Source organism: Podarcis filfolensis (assembly GCF_964270895.1).
Source record: "Podarcis filfolensis genome assembly, chromosome: W".
NCBI lineage: Eukaryota > Metazoa > Chordata > Lepidosauria > Squamata > Lacertidae > Podarcis > Podarcis filfolensis.
Window position 1 is genome coordinate 42,684,096 of NC_139619.1, and position 25,564 is coordinate 42,709,659.

General features: G+C 47.5%; 1 protein-coding gene across 1 annotated transcript in view; it reads left to right on the forward strand.

Moving 5' to 3' along the window:
• The window catches only part of LOC310753818 (inositol polyphosphate 5-phosphatase OCRL-like), a gene marked incomplete at both ends in the record, with an annotated part of 77,248 nt that extends 51,887 nt beyond the window's left edge, over positions 1-25,361 (forward strand). The window contains 16 exon segments of the mRNA XM_083595152.1: positions 11,299-11,406; positions 12,119-12,218; positions 12,326-12,537; positions 14,023-14,061; positions 16,049-16,152; positions 17,558-17,693; positions 18,192-18,283; positions 18,285-18,291; positions 18,766-18,931; positions 19,740-19,902; positions 22,619-22,752; positions 22,755-22,804; positions 23,328-23,412; positions 24,103-24,230; positions 25,051-25,162; positions 25,246-25,361. Of these exon segments, the coding sequence (XP_083451278.1) occupies positions 11,299-11,406; positions 12,119-12,218; positions 12,326-12,537; positions 14,023-14,061; positions 16,049-16,152; positions 17,558-17,693; positions 18,192-18,283; positions 18,285-18,291; positions 18,766-18,931; positions 19,740-19,902; positions 22,619-22,752; positions 22,755-22,804; positions 23,328-23,412; positions 24,103-24,230; positions 25,051-25,162; positions 25,246-25,361 (1,752 nt within the window).
• Between the last annotated feature and the right edge of the window lie 203 nt (positions 25,362-25,564).

Below are 25,564 nucleotides of genomic sequence, written 5' to 3' on the forward strand. Positions count from 1 at the left end.
TATAGGTTTATTTGGGGGGATTTATTTGTCCTGTCTTCACGCTTTTTATGGTGGAGGACCGCTGTAGTCACCCCCAACGACACCTTCTCAAGATGGAGGGTGAGGGAACAGCTGCAGTCGCCTGTGGTTCCTGCGCAATGTTTGCCATCTTGCCAAAGGTTGCAGGCAGCTTTACCTGCAGCAATTGCATGTTGATTGCCCTCTTAAAAGACAAAGTCCAGCAACTGGAGGAACGTGTAGCTACGCTCCAAAGAATTAGAGAGCTGGAGCTCTTCTTGGAAGCAACAGAGCACACCGTCTCCACCAAGGAGGAGACAGGGGACTCCCCTGAGAAGGAGGCTAGTTCACCAACACAGGAGCCAGATATATGGAGAAACGTGACTCAAAGAAGTAGGAGGCCCAGGGTTCGCTCTGATTGTTTAGAAATACGCAATCGCTTTGAGGTCCTTTCCCCTAGCATGGAAGACGAAGAGCAGACTCCATTTGAGGATCTCTCCCTCATTACAGTTGATCAGGTATATGAAGACGAGCAGCAAAGGCAGTCCTCAGGGAATGTGCAGGCGACCTTGGAACGGACAGCTCACGGAAGAACCCCGACCAGACCTAAGAGGAGGCGTGTAGTGGTGATAGGGGATTCCCTACTGAGGGGAACAGAAGCAGTGATCTGTGGGCCTGACAAGATGTCTCGGGAAGTGTGCTGTCTCCCCGGGGCTAAGATCCAAGATGTAACTGAACGACTGCAAGGAATCATAAAACCCACTGACAAATACCCCTTCCTCTTGGTTCATGTGGGAACCAATGACACTGCAAGCAATAGCCTCCAGAAGATCAAAAGAGATTACGAGGCTCTGGGCAGGAAATTGAAGCAATTAAATGCACAAATTGTCATCTCATCTGTCCTCCCAGTTGAACGACGTGGCCCAGGGAGAGAGGGAAAAATAGTGGAAGTGAACAACTGGCTTCGCAAATGGTGTAAACAGGAACGGTTTGGATTCTTAGATCACGGAATGCAGTTTCTTGAAGATGGACTTCTGGCAAGCGATGGGCTGCACCTCACAACGGTTGGGAAGAATGTTTTTGCAAAAAATCTCAGAAACCTCATCAGGAGGGCTTTAAACTGACTAATGTGGGGGAGGGAGACAGTGCTCCTGAAGGTAGGAGTCTATCAATTGATGAAGATGATCATCCAAATGTCATAGACCGAATGGAGCAAACAGCACGCAGACCTAGTGGTGGGAGGAAAAAATCCTTAAATAAGAGACACGGGGGAATGATTAATGGACTTCAATGTCTGTACACTAATGCGCAAAGCATGGGAAATAAACAAGATGAGCTTGAGCTCTTGGTACAGCAAACTAAATATGACATAATAGGAATCACTGAAACCTGGTGGGATAAGTCCCACGATTGGAATGTAATAATGGAGGGATACAATCTATTTCAGAGAAACAGACCAGACAAGAAAGGAGGAGGAGTGGCGTTATATGTCAGGGATAAGAGAGTCTGTGTACTGGTCCAGTAAACGCTTCCGCTGCGCCACCAGCAACAGTTCTCTTTGCAGAGCATTAACTAAGTCCAGTGCAGAGATTCTTGTTGCAGTACAAGCTTCAAAGTCTCAGCAGCAAAGAAATAACGACACAGGGAAGCCTGTCTTTCCAAAGACAGGTTTATTGCAGAAAGATAACAGAAACACCTCTGGAGCTTTCAGACATTTTTGCTTCACGCCCCACAGGCAGAGAAAACAAACACTCTTTATATACTGAGCAACTTAACAACTTAACGAGCTTGACTACTTAAAGTCACATGACATTGCTAACTTGCCAGCGTCTTAGGTTTCACACCTTAACACCCCCTCTCGCTGGCAATGCAAAAACAAAATTACTTCAGACCCATTTCTTCACAAAAGTTTTCATGCCGCTGAAACCCAAGCGGTTTCGTAAAACCATCAGCTTGATTTTCATGACTGGGACAGTAATTTAATTTAACAATTCCTGCTTTTACCGTTTGACAAACATTTTGAAAGCGGATATCCAAATGTTTTGTACGACCTTTAAACTGCCCATTTTGTGCTAACTTAAGACACGGTTGATTATCACCCCATACAGTGATTGGAGTGATGGCCTTTTCATACATCTCTTGTGCCAAGCATTTGTAAAATTCTAGATCTCTACATAACTCAGATAAGGCACAGAACTCAGCTTCTGTTGACGACAAAGCAATCAGGTTCTGTTTCTTGGATCTCCACCCAATCAGAGAGTTACCAAATTTTATTACACAGCCAGACACTGATTTTCTATCTTTTAAATTTGCCCAATCACTATCTGCCCAACAAGTAATCTGTGCTTGTCCTTCAGAAGATAATTCAAGGCAAAAATCTTTGGTGTATTGTAAATATCTTAACACTCTTTGAATTCCTTTCCATGCATTTACACTAGGTTTTGAAGCTTCTCTGCTGAGTAAGTTAACAGCGTAAGCAATATCTGGTCTACTCCATTGCGAAAGATGAAGTAAGCTTCCCAGTGCTGACTGAAAGATTTCAGCACGCTTGAATTCAGCACTATCCTTGAACTCATTGTCTTTTACAAAACCCATTTCCATTGGTGTTCTAACACCTGCACACTCCGTCATGCCAAATTTTTTCAACATTTGCAATATCTTGCCTTTTTGATTCAGTAGAAAACTGCCATTTTTGGTCCTATCTATCTGAACACCAAGATAGACCTTCACATCACCAAGATTCTTAACTTTGAAGTGTTTATTTAACTCTTTGGCTAGTTTTTTTACTTGTTCTTGTGTCTTTGAAGTATAAATCAGGTCATCTACATAAACAAGCAAAGATTCTTGAGCATCTCCTGAACCTCTGAAATATAAGCAATTGTCAGCCTTGCTCCTGCTAAAACCAATGCCTACCAAAACGTCATTCAAACACTCATTCCAATTATGAGCAGATTGCTTGAGTCCATAAATAGATTTATGTAGTTTCCATACCTGATTTGATTTACCAACTTTCAATCCTGGCGGTAGCTCCATATAGAGTTCTTCAGCCAAGTCTGAATGAAGATAAGCTGTAGAGACATCAAATTGATTCACTTTGAACCCTTTCTGAGCAGCAACTGCTAATAGTGCCCGTAGGGTTTCACTCCTTGAAGTGGGTGCATAGACTTCGGAATAATGTAACCCCTTTCTTTGCGTAAAACCTCGAGCTACAAGCCTTGCTTTGTACTCTGGTTTCCCCATCGCTGTTGTCTTTATCCTGTACACCCACCTACAACTTACTGCCTTGGTACCTTCTGGCAGTTTGGTGATGGAAAACACACCTAGTTCTTTCATAGAATTCAACTCTTTTTGCATGGCCTCACGCCACCTACTGGCCTCCTCCTGGGGTAATTGCTCAACCTCCTCAAAACTTTCAGGTTCGCAATTTGCCAAACCAGCCCAAACACTAATAGCTTGGTACCTTTCAGGAGGTTTACCTTTGTTGGTACGCTTGGAACGCCTTAACAGTTCCTGCGATGTTCCTTCAGTTTCTCCCTCTGACCCAGAATCACTAGTCGTCACCTGTTTGTCACTAGTAGTTGAAGAACTTTCTGATTCTGACTTTACACGTCTCTCTTGCTGTGCAGGTGAACTTTTAGAGCTAGAAGATTCTGACTTTACAGACTTGGGTGAACTAGACGATTTCTCACCCTCGTCCTTAGACTCAAATTCCTCAGCCTGTTCTGGAACTAATACCTGCCCAGGGGCCTGAGTTTCATTGTTACTGTTCACCACATCAAATAGTATGTCAGGATTTCCATGAATTTTATTCCAACCATCCTGTTCACAAAATTCTGCACTTCTGCTGATTGTGATTTTCGTTTGATTGCCTTCTACATTGACAAATCTCCAACCTTTTGTGTTTGCTTGATAACCACAGAAAAACATTTCTTTAGATCTAGGATCGCCTTTCCTACGTTGTGCCCTAGGCACCAGCACATAAGCACGACATCCAAAAACTCTTAGATGATCAATTTTTGGTTTTTTCCCAAATAGCATGAAGTAAGGAGTGTTGCCTACTGTGCTATTGTATACTCTGTTAAAAGTATAATTCGCATACAGTGCAGCCTCAGCCCAAATACGCTGTGGAAGTCCAGAATCAAACAGCAAAGCAGCAATGGCTTCCTGTAATGTACGAAATTTTCTTTCGGCAACTGCATTCTCCTGTGGTGAATAGGGATTGGTAAGTCTATGAACTATACCTTTCCTTTTTAACCACGTCTCCAGCGTGTGGTTCACATATTCCCCACCATGATCTGATTGTATTTTACGTACCCTGGTGTCAAATTTACATTCGACTTCTTCAATCCAATCCATCAGGATGGAAGCTGCTTGTGATTTTTCTTTCAGAAAGAAAACCCAACTAGCCCTTGAAAAATCATCCACCAAAATTTGCATAAATCTCGCACCTCCAAGCGATTTGACTGGCATAGGGCCACACACGTCTGTGTGCACAAGTTCAAAGGGTTTTTTGCTTACTCTATCAGATCTAGGATAGTTACATGTCTTAACCTTAGCATGTTTACAAGCACAACAATCCAGAAAATTTGGACAGGGTTTAATGTTACACTCCTCAGCTAAATCTGGCATCTTGCTTACATACTTAAAGCATATATGAGCTAACCTTCTGTGTAGTAGATGTGCACAACCTGTATGAGGAGCCTTATTTACACACTTAGCTTGCGCTTCACCTGTTGAACATCTACCTGCTGCTAACTGCTCTTCATCCAAAACAAAAAGCCCATCCTCACAGGGAATTTTAACTAGCTCCTTCCCCTGTTTCGAAATGGTGCACACATCATTTTCAAACTCGACCTTAAAACCACTTTTTACCAGGCATGACACACTCAAAAGTCCATTCTTCATTCCTGGAAGAACAAAAACAGGAAGGTTAGTTTGCAAACAATTAACATAAATTGTGCCTTTAAGGTTCATTTCTCGTTTACTATTGTCTGCTATAGTCACAGTTTTTGCAACTGGCAATGTCTTGCAGTTCATCAAGCTGCCACTAGATGTCGCTGGAACTAAACTGTGACTTGCTCCACTGTCAATTATCCACTTCAAGGTTTGTTGGCTCCTTTTAGGACTCTGTTGTGCTGCCATTGCAGATAGTCCCTTATCAGCACCTGCTCCCCCTCTGGATCGTTGATTCTTGTAGTTCTCACGTCGTCTTCCCCTGTAGCTCCGGAAACTGGCCTTGGACTGTTGAAATTCCTGTTGCTTTTCTGGACACTTTGCTATCAAATGAAACCTGCTGCCACATCGAAAACATGACTTGCTGGCCATAGCAGACACTTGTGAGGCTTCCTTACAGCTCTGCCTGCTAGTTCCCCCACACTGGGAATTATCTGAACATCCAACCCTTGGGGTATTTGAATTATCAATACGTTTTCGATGATGTTGATATTCTTGCTCACACAATCTACCAGTCACATAATTCATATTCAGCTGGTCCTCTGGCAAAACTTGTAAAGTTAGTACTAAGTTTTCAAACCCTGCATGCAGGCTGCTAAGCAGAGTATAAACTTTAATATTTTCAGGAAAATTCACACCTAGAGATGACAGTCGGTTGAAATACTCAGTCATCTGTGACGTGTGTTCAACCACACTATCCCCTGGCTTCAGTTTCAACTCATACAAAGCATGTATAATGTTCACCTTCTCTCCGGGCGTGGCTCTATGGTGAATTCGCCTAAGAGCTTCCCAAATTTCAAATGCAGACCTTAAATTTTCCACATGAGGTAATTGGGAATCGTCTATCGATACCATCAACATGCACCTAGCTTTAGTGTCCATTTTATCATGTTCCCTGTTCTGAGCATGTGCAGCAGCCTGTTGCTCTGCTGTGGCATCTGCTGCAACAGCCATAAACGGCTTTCGCCTCTGGACATAGTCAGCCCACACTTCTTTGGCTTCCAACCAGACTTGAGCCCTCTTAGACCACTGCACGTAATTAGCAGAGTTCAACTTTGTAAAGGGAACCTGGAAATTTTCCACTGCCATTCTTGGGGTTTGCTGCTACTCCCTCTGTGTGCCCTTGCTTCTCTTTCCCCTTGGGATTTGTTTTACTCACTTTTCAGACACCTCCAGCCTCCTCTGACGCCTTTTAAACTTTTTTCCCTCCGTCTCTTCACTAGCAACCTACCACCGTTCTCTGTTTTTATTAACAAAACAAAAACACAACGGGAGGTCAAGCTAGCCTTTTGCAGCTAATGAAGCTGTAAATCTTCACTTACGCAGCTCTCTCAACTTTCTGCAGCCTCTCAGTTCCTTTAAGAGCTGGATTTACGACCAAGCTGGTCTTCTCTCATCCGAAAGCTGCTTTCACTTTCTCTGCACACAATACAGCTGTAGAAACGTAGAAGGAGCCATAACCTAAGAGAGTCTGTGTACTGGTCCAGTAAACGCTTCCGCTGCGCCACCAGCAACAGTTCTCTTTGCAGAGCATTAACTAAGTCCAGTGCAGAGATTCTTGTTGCAGTACAAGCTTCAAAGTCTCAGCAGCAAAGAAATAACGACACAGGGAAGCCTGTCTTTCCAAAGACAGGTTTATTGCAGAAAGATAACAGAAACACCTCCGGAGCTTTCAGACATTTTTGCTTCACGCCCCACAGGCAGAGAAAACAAACACTCTTTATATACTGAGCAACTTAACAACTTAACGAGCTTGACTACTTAAAGTCACATGACATTGCTAACTTGCCAGCGTCTTAGGTTTCACACCTTAGGTGTATACCTGTGAAGAGATCCAAGGTTTAGAACCTCAAAGCCAAAGTGAGAGCATTTGGGTCAAAATTAAGGGAGAGAAGAATAACAGTGACCTCATTGTGGGAGTTTACTATAGATCCCCAAGCCAAACGGAGGACATAGATGATGCCTTCCTGGAACAGATGGCCAAGCATGCAAAAGGAAGGGAGATAGTAGTAATGGGGGACTTCAATTACCCGGATATTTGTTGGATGTCAAACTCAGCCAAGAGCATAAGGTCAAACAGATTCCTCGCTGGCCTTGCAGACAACTTCATTGTCCAGAAAGTGGGAGAAGCAACAAGAGGAACAGCCATTTTAGATCTGGTCCTAACCAATGTTGATGACCTGGTTAGTGGGGTAGAAGTGGAAGGATCATTAGGCGCGAGTGATCATGCTCTTCTGAAGTTTACTATACAGCGGAAAGGAGCAGCCAAGCATACTAGGACTCAATTTCTCGACTTTAAGAAAGCCGACTTCATAAAACTTAGGGAAGTGCTTGGTGAGATCCCATGGACAGTAATACTAAAAGGAAAGGGAGTTCATGATGGCTGGGAGTTTGTTAAGAGGGAGATAGTAAAAGCACAACTTCAGGCAATACCAATGAGACGGAAACATGGAAGGTGCCTAAAGAAGCCAGGGTGGCTATCTAAAGAACTTTTAACTGAGTTAAGATTAAAAAAGGATGTGTACAAAAAATGGAAAAGGGGGGAAACCACCAAAGAGGAATTCAAACAAATAGCCAGCACGTGTAGACACAAAGTCAGAAAAGCTAAAGCACAGAATGAACTCAGGCTTGCTAGAGAGGTTAAAAGCAACAAAAAAGGCTTTTATGGGTATGTTCGTAGCAAAAGGAAGAACAAAGAAACAGTGGGGTCACTCAGAGGAGAAGATGGTGAAATGCAAACAGGGGACACAGAAAGGGCTGAACTCCTCAATGCCTTCTTTGCCTCAGTCTTCTCCGATAAAGAAAACAATGCCCGACCTGAAGAATTTGGAGCAAATGATTCAGCAGAGGAAACGCAGCCCAGAATAACTAAGGAGATAGTACAAGAATACTTGGCTAGTCTAGATGTATTCAAGTCTCCAGGGCCAGATGAACTGCATCCAAGAGTATTAAAAGAACTGGCAGATGTGATCTCAGAACCACTGGCAGTCATCTTTGAGAATTCCTGGAGAACAGGCGAAGTCCCGGCAGACTGGAGGAGGGCAAATGTTGTCCCTATTTTCAAAAAGGGGAAAAGAGAGGACCCAAATAATTACCGCCCAGTCAGTCTGACATCAATACCAGGGAAGATTCTGGAGCAGATCATTAAGCAAACAGTCTGTGAGCACCTAGAAAGGAATGCTGTGATCACCAATAGTCAGCATGGATTTCTGAAAAATAAGTCATGTCAGACTAACCTGATCTCGTTTTTTGACAGAATTACAAGCCTGGTAGATGAAGGGAACACAGTGGATGTAGCCTACCTTGATTTCAGCAAGGCATTTGACAAGGTGCCCCATGATATTCTTGTAAAGAAGCTGGTAAAATGCGGTCTTGACTATGCTACCACTCAGTGGATTTGTAACTGGCTGACTGACCGAACCCAAAGGGTGCTCATCAATGGTTCCTCTTCATCCTGGAGAAGAGTGACTAGTGGAGTGCCACAGGGTTCTGTCTTGGGCCCGGTCTTATTCAACATCTTTATCAACGACTTGGATGATGGACTCAAGGGCATCCTGATCAAATTTGCAGATGACACCAAACTGGGAGGGGTGGCTAACACCCCAGAGGACAGGATCATACTTCAAAACGACCTTGACAGATTAGAGAACTGGGCCAAAACAAACAAGATGAATTTTAACAGGGAGAAATGTAAAGTATTGCACTTGGGCAAAAAAAATGAGAGGCACAAATACAAGATGGGTGACACCTGGCTTGAGAGCACTACATGTGAAAAGGATCTAGGAGTCTTGGTTGACCACAAACTTGACATGAGCCAACAGTGTGACGCGGCAGCTAAAAAAGCCAATGCAATTCTGGGCTGCATCAATAGGAGTATAGCATCTAGATCAAGGGAAGTAATAGTGCCACTGTATTCTGCTCTGGTCAGACCTCACCTGGAGTACTGTGTCCAGTTCTGGGCACCACAGTTCAAGAAGGACATTGACAAACTGGAACGTGTCCAGAGGAGGGCAACCAAAATGGTCAAAGGCCTGGAAACGATGCCTTATGAGGAACGGCTAAGGGAGCTGGGCATGTTTAGCCTGGAGAAGAGGAGATTAAGGGGTGATATGATAGCCATGTTCAAATATATAAAAGGATGTCACATAGAGGAGGGAGAAAGGTTGTTTTCTGCTGCTCCAGAGAAGCGGACACGGAGCAATGGATCCAAACTACAAGAAAGAAGATTCCACCTAAACATTAGGAAGAACTTCCTGACAGTAAGAGCTGTTCGACAGTGGAATTTGCTGCCAAGGAGTGTGGTGGAGTCTCCTTCTTTGGAGGTCTTTAAGCAGAGGCTTGACAACCATATGTCAGGAGTGCTCTGATGGTGTTTCCTGCTTGGCAGGGGGTTGGACTCGATGGCCCTTGTGGTCTCTTCCAACTCTATGATTCTATGATTCTATGATTCTATGACTGGGAACAGTTGTGGACCACCGGTATGAAATTTACGGCATGTAATGCCTTAAGAGAGAATATTATGAAAATGATTTACAGGTGGTACATGACCCCAGTCAAGCTTGCGAAAATTTATCATTTGCCCGATAATAAATGTTGGAAATGTAAAGAAAATGAAGGTACATTCTTTCACCTTTGGTGGACGTGCCCAAAGATTAAGGCTTTCTGGGAGATGATATATAATGAAATGAAAAAGGTATTTAAATATACCTTCCTGAAGAAACCAGAGGCCTTTCTCCTGGGCATAGTCGGCCAATTGGTGCCAAAGAAGGATAGAACTTTCTTTTTTTTTATATATAAAATATTTATTAAGGTTTTAAAAGTTTATATAAAATAGAAAAAACAAAACAAAAAACAAAAACAGTAAAAATACATACAAAACATACAAAACACATACAACAACAAGTATAATTCCAATCCCTTATATTCATAAAACTTACTTTCCCGACCTCCTCATACCTCCCCTTTCTGTATTCCAATCTCTAATTAATTCAATTCAGCAAATCCTTCCCCTAATTTCTATATAATTTTTAACCTTTCTTTTCTTAATCACATAATCATTACAGCTTATAACCACTTAATTTCTGAATCAACATCGTTCTAACCTTCAATAATTTTACAATGTTTCCTAAGATAGTCCTTAAATTTCTTCCAATCTTCTTCCGCCGTCTCTTTTCCCTGGTCTCGGATTCTGCCGGTCATTTCTGCCAGTCCCATATAGTCTATAAGCTTCATCTGCCATTCTTCCACGGTGGGTAGATCTTCTAAGGATAGAACTTTCTTTATGTATGCAACAACAGCAGCAAGAATACTTATTGCAAAGTATTGGAAGACACAAGAGCTACCCACCCTGGAAGAGTGGCAGATGAAGGTGATGGATTATATGGAATTGGCGGAAATGACTGGCAGAATCCGTGACCTGGGAGAAGAGTTGGTGGAAGAAGACTGGAAGAAATTTAAAGACTATCTTCAGAAACATTGTAAAATTAATGAATCTTAAAATGATGTTGGACTGAAAATAAGTGGCATTAGCAACAAAGTTAATAAGAATATGCAAAAATGAATTGATAAATGGATGAAAATATAGAGTTATAATATGTTAAGATATAGAGTTAGGATAAACGAAAGAGGGTAAGGATTTGCTGACTTGATTATTTAAATGGGAATACAAAAAGGGGAGGTGTGAGGAGGCCAAGGAAATAAGATAACGAGTTAGGGTTACAAAAATGGATTTGTTTTTATTTTCCTTTTCTTACTTTATGTATTTTTCTATGTTTCTTTTATTGTATTTTTTTCTTTTTATATGATCTTTTAAATTTATATCTTTGTAAAACTCCAATAAATATCTTTAAAAAAAATAAATGGAAACACAGAAGGCTAGCCATTTAGGAGGTTTGCAAAGAGGACAAGGGTGTTACGGGGTAATCTTCTAGCAAACAAGCTTGGCACAGCAGATCTGAGAGGTGGGTTTCTGCTCCCGGAAAGCCAGCCTGGAAACCAGGTTGCCAGGTGAAGGAAGAATGGAAAGATCAACCAACTCACTTGCCTTCAAAGAATTTCTGGTTGCCTGTGGCTACTGGGATAGTGCTTAGATATCAGGCTGGCTGACACATCTTAAAAAATACAAGGAAAAGGCTTTTTTTCTTTCATTAGCAAAGCTCCTTTGGGGCCCCGAATAGCTAAGCTGAGGAGGAAGTGGCTGGTATTACTTGTTTGTTCTTGGTCCTGATCTTGCCTGCCCTTGCACACTCCTGTTGTCTTTGCATATTTAACCAGCACGTCTGTTCCGATGGGAGTCCTATTCCTGCAGTTCCACATCCTTCTCTTTGGCACTTGGGCATTCGGTTCCAGGAGCTGGACCTGAGCACAGAGGCTTTCTTCTACTTGGACTCGACAAAGGAGCAAGAGTGGCTGACAGCTGTGGGAAAGGCTTTGCGTTCCAAATCCAAGTACAAGAAAGTAAGTCCAACCCCACCCATTTCTTCAGCAGCCAGACAGCTGTCAGGAGCTGGAGTGAGGAGGAGGAGGAGGAGGTCAGCAAGAAAAAACTCCTGGTGTCAGTGGTGTTTTATTCAAAAGAAGCCAACATTCTTTATTCAAAGAAACCCAAACCGTGCAGGCCTAGTGATCACAGAAACCTTTCCCAACAGGTCTTGCCCCAGTGAGGTAGTTGTGAAGGCTGAAGGTTGCTACCCTCCCACCACTCTCTGAAGTCTCCTCCTCCCCCTGGTCCTTCCCAAGCAACCTGAGACTCTGACACCTTGCCTGTCTTTGCTCCATCCTCTTAATTTCTCTGTGTTCTGGGAGACCAGCAGGGAGGGGAGCTGATCGCAGCAGGATGGGGAGACCCCCTGGCTTCTTCAGCAGCCTGCCTGATCTCTGCCTCTTGACCCCCGCCTCAAGCCTCCACTTCTGCCTCGGATTCTGGACTGCTGTTTGCCGTAGAATCTTCCTGCCCTCCTGCCTCTTCAGTTTCCAACACCTCCTCTTGCTCACAGTCTGCTCCCTCTTCTCCCTCTGACGACCCCCCACCAGTTCCCTGGCTCTGAGCCTTCTTCCCTTGGGGGATCCCCAGTTGGTGCCACCTGCCACTCCTATCTGCATCCAGCCGGCCCAGGACAGCAAGCAATGAACAGAGCTGATAGACATCCCAGTACCTTGCATCTTCTAGGTGCAGCTGGTGCTCATCTTTGTCAGGAAGGACCAGCTCAGCCGCATCAAGGAAGTGATGAGGGAGACAGTGGGCACAGGCATCATGGGGAAGATGGGGAGTAGACCCTGACAGCGGAATTCCCCACGTCTATCTTTCTGTCTGTCTATCTGTTTTTCTAATCTCTGCCAACCAGTTCCCCCCTCTTTCCTGCTTGCTCACTAACAGCCATCTTTGCTCCGCCCCTGCAGGGTAACAAGGGGTGTGTGGACGCGAGGTTTGTCTGCAACAATACCAGCTTCTGCATGGTCAATTCCCACCTTGCTGCCCACGTGGAAGACTTTGAGCGCCGAAACCAGGATTACAAGGATATCTGTGCCCAGATGAGCTTCCTGCCCCCTGACCAGGGTCTGCCGCAGCTGACAATCATGAAAACGAGTGCGTTTTGAGGGCTTGGAGGGAGAGAGCCTTGGCTGATGTAACTTGTTGGTCTCCGCTATCTGGAGAAGCAAACTGAGTCATGTTTCTGTAACTTTCCTGCCTGTGTGTAGCTCAGGGTAGGCAGCATTTGTTGTTGTTTAGTTGTTTAGTCGTGTCCGCCTCTTCGTGACCCCCTGGACCAGAGAACGCCAGGCCCTCCTATCTTCCACTGCCTCCCGCAGTTTGGTCAAACTCATGCTAGTAGCTTCGAGAACACGGTCCAACCATCTTGTCCTCTGTCGTCCCCTTCTCCTTGTGCCCTCCATCTTTCCCAACATCAAGGTCTTTTCCAGGGAGTCTTCTCTTCTCATGAGGTGGCCAAAGTCTTGGAGCCTCAGCTTCACGATCTGTCCTTCCAGTGAGCACTCAGGGCTGATTTCCTTCAGAATGGAGAGGTTTGATCTTCTTGCAGTCCATGGGACTCTCAAGAGTCTCCTCCGGCACCAGAATTCAAAAGCATCCATTCTTCGGTGATCAGCCTTCTTTATGGCAGGCAGCATAGTGCTCTCCAAATGTTGATAGACCAAAATTCCCATAATTGCTAAGAATTGGCCTTGCTGACTGGGGCTCATGAGAGTTCCACTTCAGCAACACCAGGAGGGTGCAGTGTCGGCGATCCCTGCTGCTGCAGCTGCACCACTAAGGTTTCTACTAGAGCAGCCAGTAGAGAGCAACATAAAGCGAGTGGCAGAGATGTATTAGATTAGATTATAGCAAATGTGGGCAACTTCTCCAGTGATCGGGGTGGGAGTTGCAGTTTGTTAAGGGCAGTAAGGCGAAAGCAGAGCGGCCATTTTGCATGGAGAAGGTTCCAGGCTCAGTCACCAGTGTGTGCAGATCGGGCTGGGCATGATCTCTGCCTGAAAGCTGCTGCCAGTCCATGTAGTCAGTCCTGAGCTTGATGGGTCAATGGTCTGCCTCAATATAAGGTAGCTTCCTATGTTCCTGTGTACTACAGCAGGGTTTGGAGGGCCACAAGCGCCCTGCCCATGAATTAACGTACCAGGGGAAATTCGAAAAGTCTTTGCTGAAAGGACATCAAAGCAGGGGCCAGGTGAACCTCTTTGGGAGATTATTCTGAAAGGTCGGGTGCCATGACTGAAAAGGCCCTGCCATGCTTGAAAGAGCAGGAGTTCCCTGGGAAAGGGATTCTAGTCAGTGGAGAGGCAGTGCAAACATAAGTGGGCCTTCTTCTGGTACCCTTTTCCCAAACCTTGAAACACTTGAAAGGCCAAATGGGATGCTCTGAATTGGGCCTGGAAGCAGTTCAAGAGCCAGTCTAGTTCACAGAGCACTAGCCTAATATGATCATACTGCCCAATCCTAGTTATCAGTCTTACTACATATTGCAGGAAGTGGCAGCAGGCTGCCCCCCCGCCCCCCGACCCCGTGAGCTAGCCTGTAGCTGTGGTTGCTTTGCTTTTTTCCAGCATTGTCATCTGATCACTAAAAATGAGCTTCAGAGACTTCTGACCTACGACCAGGTGAGAGACATCTTTGTGTTATATGTGGTGGTTTAGGATATTGCCCTGTTTATTTCCTTTGTCTGGGATACCCCAGCCTAGGCTAGAGAAGCCACTTTCAGGCAGTTAGGAGCAAAGAACATAGGATGACTGCGACTTCTACAAATGCTTTTTAAGGTTGCAGGTTTGTGCAACCTGAATTAGAAGCAAGTCCCAATTAAGTTGGAGGGTTGCCTTGGAATAAGTAGGACTGCTCTGCAGTTTCCCAGTTAGAGGGCTTTCCTAGCTCAGCACACGCTCCAGATGTTGTTGGACTCCCATCAGCCCCAGCATAGCTGCTGTCCAGCAATATCGAAAGGTCTAAGGTTTCCTGCTCTAGGTTTTGCATCTGTCTGGAAAATCTGCGTTGCTCACATGTTCTTATCAGCAGATACTTCCATTAAGTCCAATTAAATTGCTGGTGCTTTTTGTTTTACATTTTTCTCTCCAAGGTTTGTGTGTTCATCATGTTGACGACCTTTCTCCCACTTGGCATAAGGATCATTGGTATTTTGTGTTGAAACAGAGGCCTGATTGCTGCACCTTATGGTGGATTTAAACTCTGTGAGCGTAGTCATGCCTTAGCCCTTTGAGAAGGATGCTGCAAGGAAGGCAAGGGGGGGCAGCCTCAGACTTCCAACATACGCAAAACCATCATAAAACATTAAAAACTTCCCTAAAGGCTGTATAGTTACTTATCTCCTTGACATCTGACGGGAGGGTGTCCCACAGGGCAGGTGCCACTACTCAGAAGGCCCTCTGCCTGCTTCCCTGTAACTTTGCTTCTCACAGTGAGGAAACCGCCAGAAGGCCCTCGGTGCTGGACCCTGATGCCTGGGCTGAACAATGGGGATGGAGACACTCTTTCAGGGCTGAGGCCATTTAGGGCTTTAAAGGTTGGCACCAACACTCAGAATTGTGCTCAGAAACGTCCTGGGAGCCAACGTAGGATGCGAAAGGATGGTTTTGCAGTTGCTCATAGTGTCGGGGTGTATTCTGGTGGTTGTTAACAGTTTGTATGGATTATTGGTACATATAACATTGCATATTGTAGGTATGGCTAACCTGTGGTCTGCCAGATGTTACTGAGCTGCAGTTCCTGTTGGCTCCAGCCATCATGGCCAGTAATCAGGGATGATGGGAATTGTAGTTCTGCAGCATTGTGAGGGCCACGTGTCTGCTGCTCCTGAGTTAGAGGATTTTCCTGTTGTGTGATGCAGCAAAGTAATTTAAGATGACATGGGGCAAAAATGCACAAGCATCCTGTACCTTTAATAATTGTGTATAAGATAGGATTTCAGCAGGTATACCCCTTTTTTTGCACTTGGCTAACCTACTAGTAGGGACGCGGGTGGCGCTGTGGGTTAAACCACAGAGCCTAGGGCTTGACGATCAGAAGGTCGGCAGTTCGAATCCCCGCGACGGGGTGAGCTTCCCTTGCTCGGTCCCTGTTCCTGCCAACCTAGCAGTTCGAAAGCACGTCTAAGTGCAAGTAGATAAATAGGTACCGCTCTGGCGGGAAGGTAAACACCGTTTCTGTGTGCTGCTCTGGTTCACCAGAAGCGGCTTAGTCATGCTGGCCACATGACCCGGAAGCTGTATGCCGGCTCCCTTGGCCAATAAAGCGAGATGAGCGCCGCAACCCTAGAGTCGGTCACAACTGAACCTAATGGTCAGGGGTCCCTTTGTTGTTGTTGTTGTTGTTTAGTCGTTTAGTCGTGTCCGCCTCTTCGTGACCCCATGGACCAGAGCACGCCAGGCACTCCTGTCTTCCACTGCCTCCCGCAGTTTGGTCAGACTCATGTTTGTAGCTTCGAGAACACTGTCCAACCTGGGGTCCCTTTACCTTTAACCTACTAGTACTTCACCTTGGTCTTCCAGCACAACAGTGGCTGTTAATAGATTCCATTGTCAGGCAACAGGGGGTCTTTTGCTTCTCTGTTGATAAGCAATTTCTTTTTGGCTTTAGCTAAACATTCAGCGTACCCAAAAGACAGCTTTTGCTGATTTCACAGAGGGAGAGATCAAGTTCATCCCGACGTACAAATTTGACTCTAAAACAGATCCTGCTTGATAGTTGAGCCTTTGTAAGTAAGTCCTCTCAAACATTCTTCTGCAAGGCTTGTTTGTTTTTCCTAGTCTGCTGAGATGCTAGTAGTGTCCTGCCTTTCCATCCTCCTGAGCAGGCTAGTAAAACATATATTTTAAACATGGCTTTCTGCTAAGCAAGCTGTTGGAGGAGGGCTAGAGTTGAGGGCTGGACGGACTTCCTTTCCTCTGCAGCCAGAATGGACACCAAGCCACAGAGGAAGAGAGAGATCCAGCTCTCCTTCACCTGCTCACTTTGCTTGCATGGAATTCCGGGTTGCCAAAGGCTGCTAGGCGAGTTGTGAAATGCAAGGCTGTGATATGTTGTCTTCCTCAAGCCATCCCTGCTCTGGAAATGTTTTGGCTCCTTTCCCCCACATTTGTCCTGATAACCAGCATCCTCTGTTTCGTGGTGTGTATAAGCGGTGTTGCAGTTCCTTGAAAGGTGCAGCAGGCTGAATGAGAATCCTCTTTGTGTCAAGGAAGTCTGGGAATTAGACTTGGTGCTCTCTCATAAGAGCATGAGAGCAGCCCTGCTGGATCAGGCCATTGGTCCATCTGGCCCAGCGTCCTGTTCTCACATTGGCCAATGAGATGCCTCTTGGGGAGCCCACAAACAGGACCTGGGTGCAACAGCACGCTCCCCTCCTCCAAGCCATACTGCTTCTCTTGGTGGAGTATGTTCTGTGGCCATTATGGCTAGTAGCCATTGAGCCTCACCATCCATGATTTGGCATATTCTTGTGGTTCTTGACAACTGTCAGAAGCCACCTAGGCCTGCTAGTTTCATTGCTCTTGCTGTGGTAATGGGGAAATCAAAAGGACAGGCGGAACATGTAGTGACGAAGCCGGAAAAGGGCAGGCTCCTTTGGGCAGCATTTCAGGTGCCAGAAAGGGTCTTTTGGATCACTGAAAAAATAGTGTCTGAACAAGAATAACGGGGCCCCTTGCTTTGGGGAAGGATCATCATTTGGTGGTGTGCCATATGCTTTGTATGCAGAGTCTCAAGTTGAAAGGCACCTCCACCTGAAAAAGGATTGGGCCACAGAGAGCTGCTGCCAGCCAGAGGAGACTTAATTAATGAATTGTGGGGTTGGAAGGGATCACGAGGGTCATCTAGTCCAACCCCCTGCAATGTAGGAATCCAAACTGGGGGAGGTCAGAAATTCATTCTGACCTGGTAGATGGCAGCTTTTGATTTCCTGACAACTCTCTCCATGAGGCAAAATGCCTGCACACCTGCAAGGTCCGCCCCTTCAGAAGTTGGACTCCCAAGCCCCATCATCTCCAGCTCTTAACCGTGGTCAAGATCACAGGCCGTGTGTGGAGCCAAAGTTGGACTGTGTGAGCCTTGTGTGTTGCCTCAGCCAGTCCAACTGTCTCCTTGCAGTGGGAAGTGCCGTGTGCCAGCATGGTGTGAGCCAATCCTCTGGAGAGGAGGCAGCGTGAATCAGCTCAGCTACCGAAGCCACATGGAATTAAAAAGGAGCGACCACAAGCCCGTCAGCTCCCTCTTCCTCACAGGGGTAAGACCTGCCCTGGCCAGGGCTATCGTCTATTCAGGGTTTTTAGTTGCCTGCTATGTGGCACCTCCTCGAATCTGGGCAGGTCCTGACCAACAACCAGGCCCCTTTCCACAGAGCTCCTCCTTGGCCAATGACTTCCGGTGCAAGGAGTGGGCAGGTTTTGGCTCTGTTAAATCCCTAGGCTTCCATTCTCCACTCTTCTGAGTACACGCTGCTCCTGCAGGCATGGCAGACCACATGGGATGAACTGTATACCTTAACCGTTGGCTCCATTCATGCAATGGAGCTTCTGTGGTACTTGGCTTGGAGCATTTGGCTTCAGCCCATTGGCTCTGGAAGTCACAGCCGCTGCCATCCTGGGGAAGCTCTCAGAGTTACAGTACTTGCCTCTTTCAGGGCTGGGAACAGGGGGGTGCATCAGGCCTTTCTGCTCTTAACTCATGCCCCCCCCTTTCAGTCCATAGCTCCAACAAATGTGCTCTGCCCCCCCCCCCATAGGTGAAGGTTGTGGCTGACCGACGGTACCGGAAAGTGTTTGAGGATATTGTTCAGTTGATGGACAGGATGGAGAACGAATTCCTTCCCTCCCTGGAGGGAGGTAAAGACTAATAGGATCCTCTCCAACCCCTTAAAGAGGGTTTGCTGCAAAAAGACCAGGGGGGAAAGAAGCCCTTGGCCCATCTAGCTCAGTCTTGAGCGGTTCCCCAGGATTTCCGGGTGATCTCTCCCAGCCCTACCTGGAGATGCTGGGGATAGAACCTGGGACCTTTGCATGCAAGGCCGATGCCCTTCCACTGAGCGGCAGCCTCTTCCTCTTCCTCGCAGGCAAAGACTCCAGGGGTAGCCAGCGTGGTGCCCTCCAGATGCTGGACTACAACTCCCATCATCCCCAGCCAACATGGCCAGTGGCAAGTGCAGCAATATCTGGAGAGCCCCACGTGGACCTGTTGCATGTGCAGTCCCCTAAATGAGAGCCCGGGGCCAAGGACAAACTTCCCCCTGGAGCACGTTTCCTTGCCTCTGCTGAAGGCAAGCACTCTCTTTCCTCCCCCCCCCCCCTTTTGCTCTGCAGTTTCCGTTTGAGAATGTGAAGTTCCGGCAGCTGCAGAAGGAGAGGTTCCAGATCACAAACAACGGGCAGGTCACCCTCCACTTCTCCTTTATCCCCAAGCTCAGTGACAGCCAGTATTGGAAGCCATGGCTTTGCGCTGAGCCCTGCGAGGGATACTTGGAGCCCAGCGCGTCTCTCTCTGGAATCAGAGAACTGTAGAGTTGGAAAGGGACCCCAAGGGTCATCTAGGGAAGGCCTTCCTTTTCTCCTCCTCTTCCCAACCCTCCTCCCTCAAACCTTGGGAGTTTGGTAGAGCAGGGGAGGCTTAACATTTGTGGGCTGCATTGCCCCATGCTCAAGCCTCCAAGGGCCACACGTCAAAGCAGTGGAGCCCAAAGTGTAAAAGTGTGTGTGGCCAGCTTTAAACAAACACACACACACAAATGAATTGAAGCCAAACAATGCTGGAGGGTCCCCAAACACCTTTTGGCATCGCAGGGAACCAGTGAGAGCAGTCCGTCCAAAAATTACTTTTTTAAAACAATGCATATTTTTATGTTGTGGAGGCACAAAAATATCTTGGGGAACATATACAACTAGCCAAACTTTTAAAAACTCAATGAAATGTAAACTAAAAAAGAAAGTTACATTGGGGGCGCAAAAATCCTTTCCCTTTTTATATTCTTTTGTTAGGATCACTTTCTCTTACCCTCCAGTATCCTGTCACCATCTTCTGTGCAGCTGCTGCTTTGGAGGACTAGAGAGGAAAGTGGGGGGGGGGGGACTGAGTCGCTTCTTCTCCTAATTCTTGAAGTTAAGGTTTCCCCCATACACCTGTGAGAACAGGATGCTGTACTAGATGGGCCATTGGCCTGATCCAGCAGGCTCGCATTGTGTCCTTCTGTTCAATTCTTCACTGTCTTCACTTTTAATTTACAGACAAGCAAACCTGGCTGTGCCAAAGAGTGTATCTACCTGACCTCCTCCCATTTTAGGTGAGACGGTGGACATTTCCCTGGATGTGTACGTCAGCAAGGAAGAGAAGATTGAGGCTATCTTTGTCCTTCACCTTGACCGTGGCAAGGACTATTTCCTCACCATCAGTGGGAGCTACCTACCAAGCTGCTTCGGGACCTCCTTGGAAGCCTTGTGCTGGATGTCTACCCTTCCCACTCTGCTTGCCTGCTTGAAAAACAGCTGCTCTTCCACTCAGAAATGTGGGGGCTGGGGGTCCTCCGCTGCATTCAGCTTCAGCTTCTGTAGCTGTGCGTCCGCTTCCTGTGTGCTGTTCATGCCCTTTGTTTGCCTTGACTGAGTCATCCCAGGTTCTGGTCCTCCCACCTGCCCTTTCGCAGGGCCACTGAACCGTGTGCATTTCCCTGCCATCTGCCCAGATACTGTTCAGCCAACGGGCTGTTTCTTTCTCTTCTCAGGGCCTGTGCCATTAACACCCTTGGTTGTCTTTTGCTCTTGCCTTCCTCCTCTGATCTCAGGGAGAAGACAGCTTCCTAGAAAAGGTAACAGTTGGTTTGCTATCCTCTAGATGTTCTTGTAGCGGGCTCAAATCAGGTACAGGCAACGCCCCGTTTACACGGGGGTTGCGTTCCGAGGTACCGTGCGTTTAAATGAAATTGCGTATATTGGGGACAGCATTGGAAAAGCCTGCAAACACCCTCTAAACTTCCGGAAGCCCTTTGGAAAGGCCTTTTGAAAACCAGCAGCCTCCCTGCAAAACTCCTTGCTCCAACTCTCCACAGGCCTGAGAGGTCGGTGCCAAAGCTCCTGGGAGGGAGTCGAGATGCTGTTTCCATGCCACTTTGCCGCTTTTGTGCTCTTGGGGGGGGGGGACATTTTTGCCCCTTCAAGTGCCCCTTCCAGCTTTGCGGCAGTGTGCATGTGCCTCGAAGGCACGTAAATGGAGTTGCCCTTGTCAACGATCAGCAGCTGCTCCATGCAGTGGCAGCTGGTCCCTTAGGGCAAACCAGGCACTACCCCACCAACCTCACCTGCCTGCCTTCTGACTCAAATCCAGTCCAGGTGGTGACTCTAGCTCTCTGCGTTTTTCTCTTCCCTAGTCTCAACGTGGCCCTTGTAGAACTCGGCAGAGGAGAACGGAGACGAAACCAGAATTTGCCAGCACTGCTTGTAACTGATTTTGCGCTGCTTGACTCTGGGTCCGCTTGCGATTGGCAGCACGGGAGGCAGAAAGCCCAGTCTCATGATGCAGGCGCCAGCCCCCTCTGGCCCCAAGAGCCAGTTTTCTCCTTGTTTCTGTGCTCAGCCACTGCTGCACAGGCTATGCCACTCTGGCTTACTCTTACCACCTGAGCACTGGCATTTGGGAAGCGGTAGTGGCTGCTTTGGGGTGGCTCAGGGAAATGTCACTCCTCTCGAAATCAGATATACTTGGGTGTATTATCCTAGCCACAAGGAGACAGTGGTGACTGTCAATTTGGACAGCTGTAGACATTGAGAATCATGGAGGATATGTTTATCAGTGGCTACCGGTCAGGGCTATTTCTTGCCACTATTATCACAAACCACATGCTTTTGATTACCAGTTTCTGGGGAACATGATGGACAGAGTGCTCTTGTCCCCGTGTCCCTATGGACTCCCAAGGGCATGTGGTTGGCCATTCTGGGAACAAAATGCTGATCTAACCCAGCAAGGCTCCTGTGTTCTTTAGCATGCACCAGCTACTCTTGCACTAAGACTCTGATACAGTATGTGTCATTCCCCACATCAATACACTCTCTCTCTCTCTCTCTCAAGACAGGGGCGGGGAGTATTGGTGGCGGGATGAACTGGGTCCTAATCAACAGCTGCCCTGGGGATGAGGGGATCAAATTCTCCATCCTTGTCAACTCCTTTTAGTGATGGGCTGCTTGCCACTGCTGTGCTCCTAAAGCTCTCTTGCTCCCCCCTCCTCTCTTTCTCTTTCTCTTGAATGTGGTAGCTTGAGATAGAACTAACCACCCTGAACATTTCTGGAGAGGAAGATGGGAAGGAGGCAGGAGGCATGGTTCACCAGCTGCTGTGTGCTGCATTGCCCAGACAAAGTCGTGGGCTGGGGCTCCAGCTGTTGCTCAGTTTCTACCACTGCCTCTGCAACGTGCTCTAGACAAGGGGTGGTGAACATGTGACCCCATCATCTCATCATGCTGGCTGGGGCTGCAGCCCATCAACCTATGAAGGCCCATCCATGTTCTGTTGCTGTTTTTGTTACTTATTTCCTGCCCTTCACCCTAAGGTCCCAGGGCAGATTCCAGCAATTTGAATAAAATGTTAGCCAAACCTCATGTCCACAGCTGCATATTCAGTAAGCTTTTGGGTGAACTGCACATCCGGAGTGGGAGGATTACGAGCTGCATATTAATAGGGGGAGGGGGAGCTTGGATTTGGGGTGCGAGCAATTTGTTTTTTGTTTTCCCCCTTGAGATGCTTGCTGTGGCTAGGGCCGGGCAATACGTCAATATAGATATATTTTCAAATCAGCTTGAAGTCTAGATAGTGAGACTGGTTTCATAATTTCTGACCTGGCAATATATTGCAAATCATGATGTGTGTGTGTACTATGCAAAAAACACCATGTGGGGGGAAACTGTGAAGCCAGACGATGCTTCTCTAGATTCCTGCAGCCCCTGTGGACTCTGCCGGTTCAGCTTTCCCCTGCCCTCCTGCAGGGGGCAGCAGAAATCACAATGCGGGGGAAACCGTGAAGCCAGCGAATGCCTCTACATAGCTCCATCTTATTTCAGACATCGTGATATATTGGTGTATTGCAATGTTTAGCTAGTGATATATCACTGTGTTGAAAGCCAGCTATCACCCAGCCCTAGTTGTGGCCTCAGAGGGCAAGACTTGTCCACCCAGCTGGAGCAAGGAAAGAATGCATACAGGCACACATTCTGTCAGGCTCTCATGCCAGTCCCCCTTGTCATTGGACCTCCAGGAGAAGCAGTTTCTGGATATCGTACCCCAGGATGGTGATGACTCCACTGAGCGGCCAAGGAGATCTGCCTTTTGGTGGACCACCTCTTCAAGAATGCCTGCCACCAGGTGAGCTGAGGGGGACGGTACCATTGAAAGGATGGGTGTGGGCTGGAATCCAGTACCAGTTTTGGGGTGTGCAGGTTCCAAACGTCCCAATTGATTTATATCTTAGCTACCGACTCGCTCTTACAAACTCCTGCTGTGAGTATAGTGGCACCTTGGTGGAGCGGCAGCGGGTGGGACATCCAGCATACGGTCTTCCTTAGAGCGGCTCAGAAGAACCCAAGTGTTCCCAACCATTGTCTGTCTCTCCCTAGCAAAGCGGCTCTCTGAGACTGGCCACTAGAAGAAGCGGGGAATGATTTCACTCTCCCATTGCCCCAAATCAGGAGAAGGGTAGTAGGAATGCTACTGTGGAAAGCAGGCGGGATACAATTCTCAGCCCTTGCGCCAGCTCTCTTGGTGATGGGCTTCTCTCCACTGTGGCATTCCTCGACCTCACATTATGCACCCCAGGGCTGGATTGTTCTTCATGCTATCCAGGATGTACCTCATCCCTTCCGAACGCATGGGTGATACTCTGCTTCAGGAGGACCTCTTCCAGACCCCGGGGACGCAGGACGAGCTGCAGGAGATAACTGAGTGCCTGGACACCAGCATTTCCGAGACGATCCGTATCCTCTCTGGGGGACATTGTTGGGGAGCAGGGCTGCTTGGTGGTTTTCTTTCGCTCTTGGCTGGAGTGGACCTCACTTTTATATACCTGGTGGCTTAGGTTCCTAGGCCAGCCCATCCTTAAGGCTCTGGGACACAGCACAATGAAATGCCCACAGTCAAGTCCAGTCATGCATCCAAACAGCTTCACAGCTTTAACCCCCATTTGAAAACATCAGCCTGGCTAGATAGAGCAGAGGTGGGGAATCTTGACAGGCCCGCAGGCCCCACATCTAGCATCATACGTGGTGTCAAGGTAAAGACATGGCTGCAAAGGAGCTTCAAGGGTGCGTTCAATTGTTCTTTGGCAAGCAGGGTTTGTTGACCGCACTTTTGGAGTTGACCACTAGTATTTGCTGTTTGGATTGAAACCATGCCTGCAGAAGGACATTTCCTCGGCAGATCAGCTTTGCAGGCAGCTTCGTCAAGAGGGGAGGTGTGGGATAATTACAGTGGGGTGGCTCAGTTGGTAGAGCGTGACACTCTTAATCTCAGGGCTGCGGGTTCAAGGTCCACCTTGCGCCAAAAGGGGAAACTTGCAAGGTGGGCCCAGATGTATAAGGACCAAGCTTCTTGCTTTGGACCAGCCTGGGAAGGAGGCAGGCTGCAGGTAACAGGACAGAACATTTCCCTTGCCAGGCTGTCAATAGCTGGCAGTGACCACTCGGTGGCCGAAGCTCTGCTCATCTTCCTGGAGGCAGTGCCAGAACCAGTCCTTTGCTATGAACTGTATCAGCGCTGCCTTGAGTGCTCACATGACAGCCACCTCTGTTGCCAGGTCGGCCCCAGAGCCCCATCTCTTCCTGGCTGGTCTGTGGTGTGTACAGAAGCATAGAATCAGAAGGGATTTCCAAAGTCATCTAGTCCAAATGTTGCCGCGAGTAACAGGAAATCCACTAAAACATCCCTGAAAGCCAGTAAACCGGCACACTGGCAGGAGGGCTAGTCTGGTCTGGGAAGCCTTGTTAACTGCAGAGGTTGCTGATGTCTCCTTTGATAACCATCCCTCTCCGTTGTGGAGGGGGGTGGGGTGCGCACATGTTGCCTTTTTGCTTTCTGACCAGGACTTGTAACAATAGCCCACCTGTTTCAGTGAACCTCGCTTGAATTTCCAACCCAGGAAGCGGCCATATACTGGGCCATCTAGCTCAGTATTGTTGAAATTGACAAGCAGTGGCTCTCCAGGATTTCAGACAAGGGATGTTCCCTACCCTCCTGGGAGATGCTGGGGGTGGAGCCTGAGACTTTCTGCATGAAAAGCAGGTGGTTTACTGCAGAGCTATGGCCCTTCCCCCAAGATATCTCAGTTGGTAGAGCATAAGACTCTTCATCTCAGTGTCCTGAGTTCAAGTCCCACCTTAGGCATTGCAGGGGGTTCGATTAGTTAACCCTTGTGGTCCCTTCCGACTCTGCAGTTGCATTATTCCCCAAAGTTCCCAGCAGAGTTGTAGTCCGGTTACCATTTTAAACATTCTTTTTTTTTTTTTATGCCAGGTCTAAACCTGCAAACATAACAAGTACACCGTGCTAGTGATCCATGCCCCTCCTCTAGCAAAGCTCTGCACTGAAACTCCAAACCGCCCCTCCCTGTCTTGCAGGTGATCTGCCAGTTGCCGCGGTCGCACCAGAACGTGTTCCGCTTCGTGGTGGCTTTCCTGCGGGAGCTGCTGAAATACTCTGAGAGCAACAATGTCAGTGGCAACATGCTAGGTAAGGCCTGCCTGTCCTGGCTGGGAGCTGGCCTTCCTCCTGCTCCCGCCTCCTCTCATGCAAATGTTTTCGCTTCCCTGCAGCCACCCTCTTCGCCAGCCTCCTGCTACGGCCTCTGCCCAACGTTCTGCCGAGTGCCATCGGCTTCCTCCTGGGCTTCCTGCTGGGGGTGGATGACTGCGAAAGGTGCCAAGCGTGACTGGAGACGAAGTGGGGAGGGAAGAGGCAAGGCCCAGCCTCTGTTCTCTGGTGCCTGCCCTTCCCCTTGTGCCATCTTGCCATGTGCCAGCTCCCTTCCCTGTGCTTTGCCCTTTCCACCTTTTCCTCTTGACTCCTGACACGGTTGCACACTTGGCTTTCCACATGGTTCCAGGGCATTGGCAGCAGGTTCAGGGTGCTTGG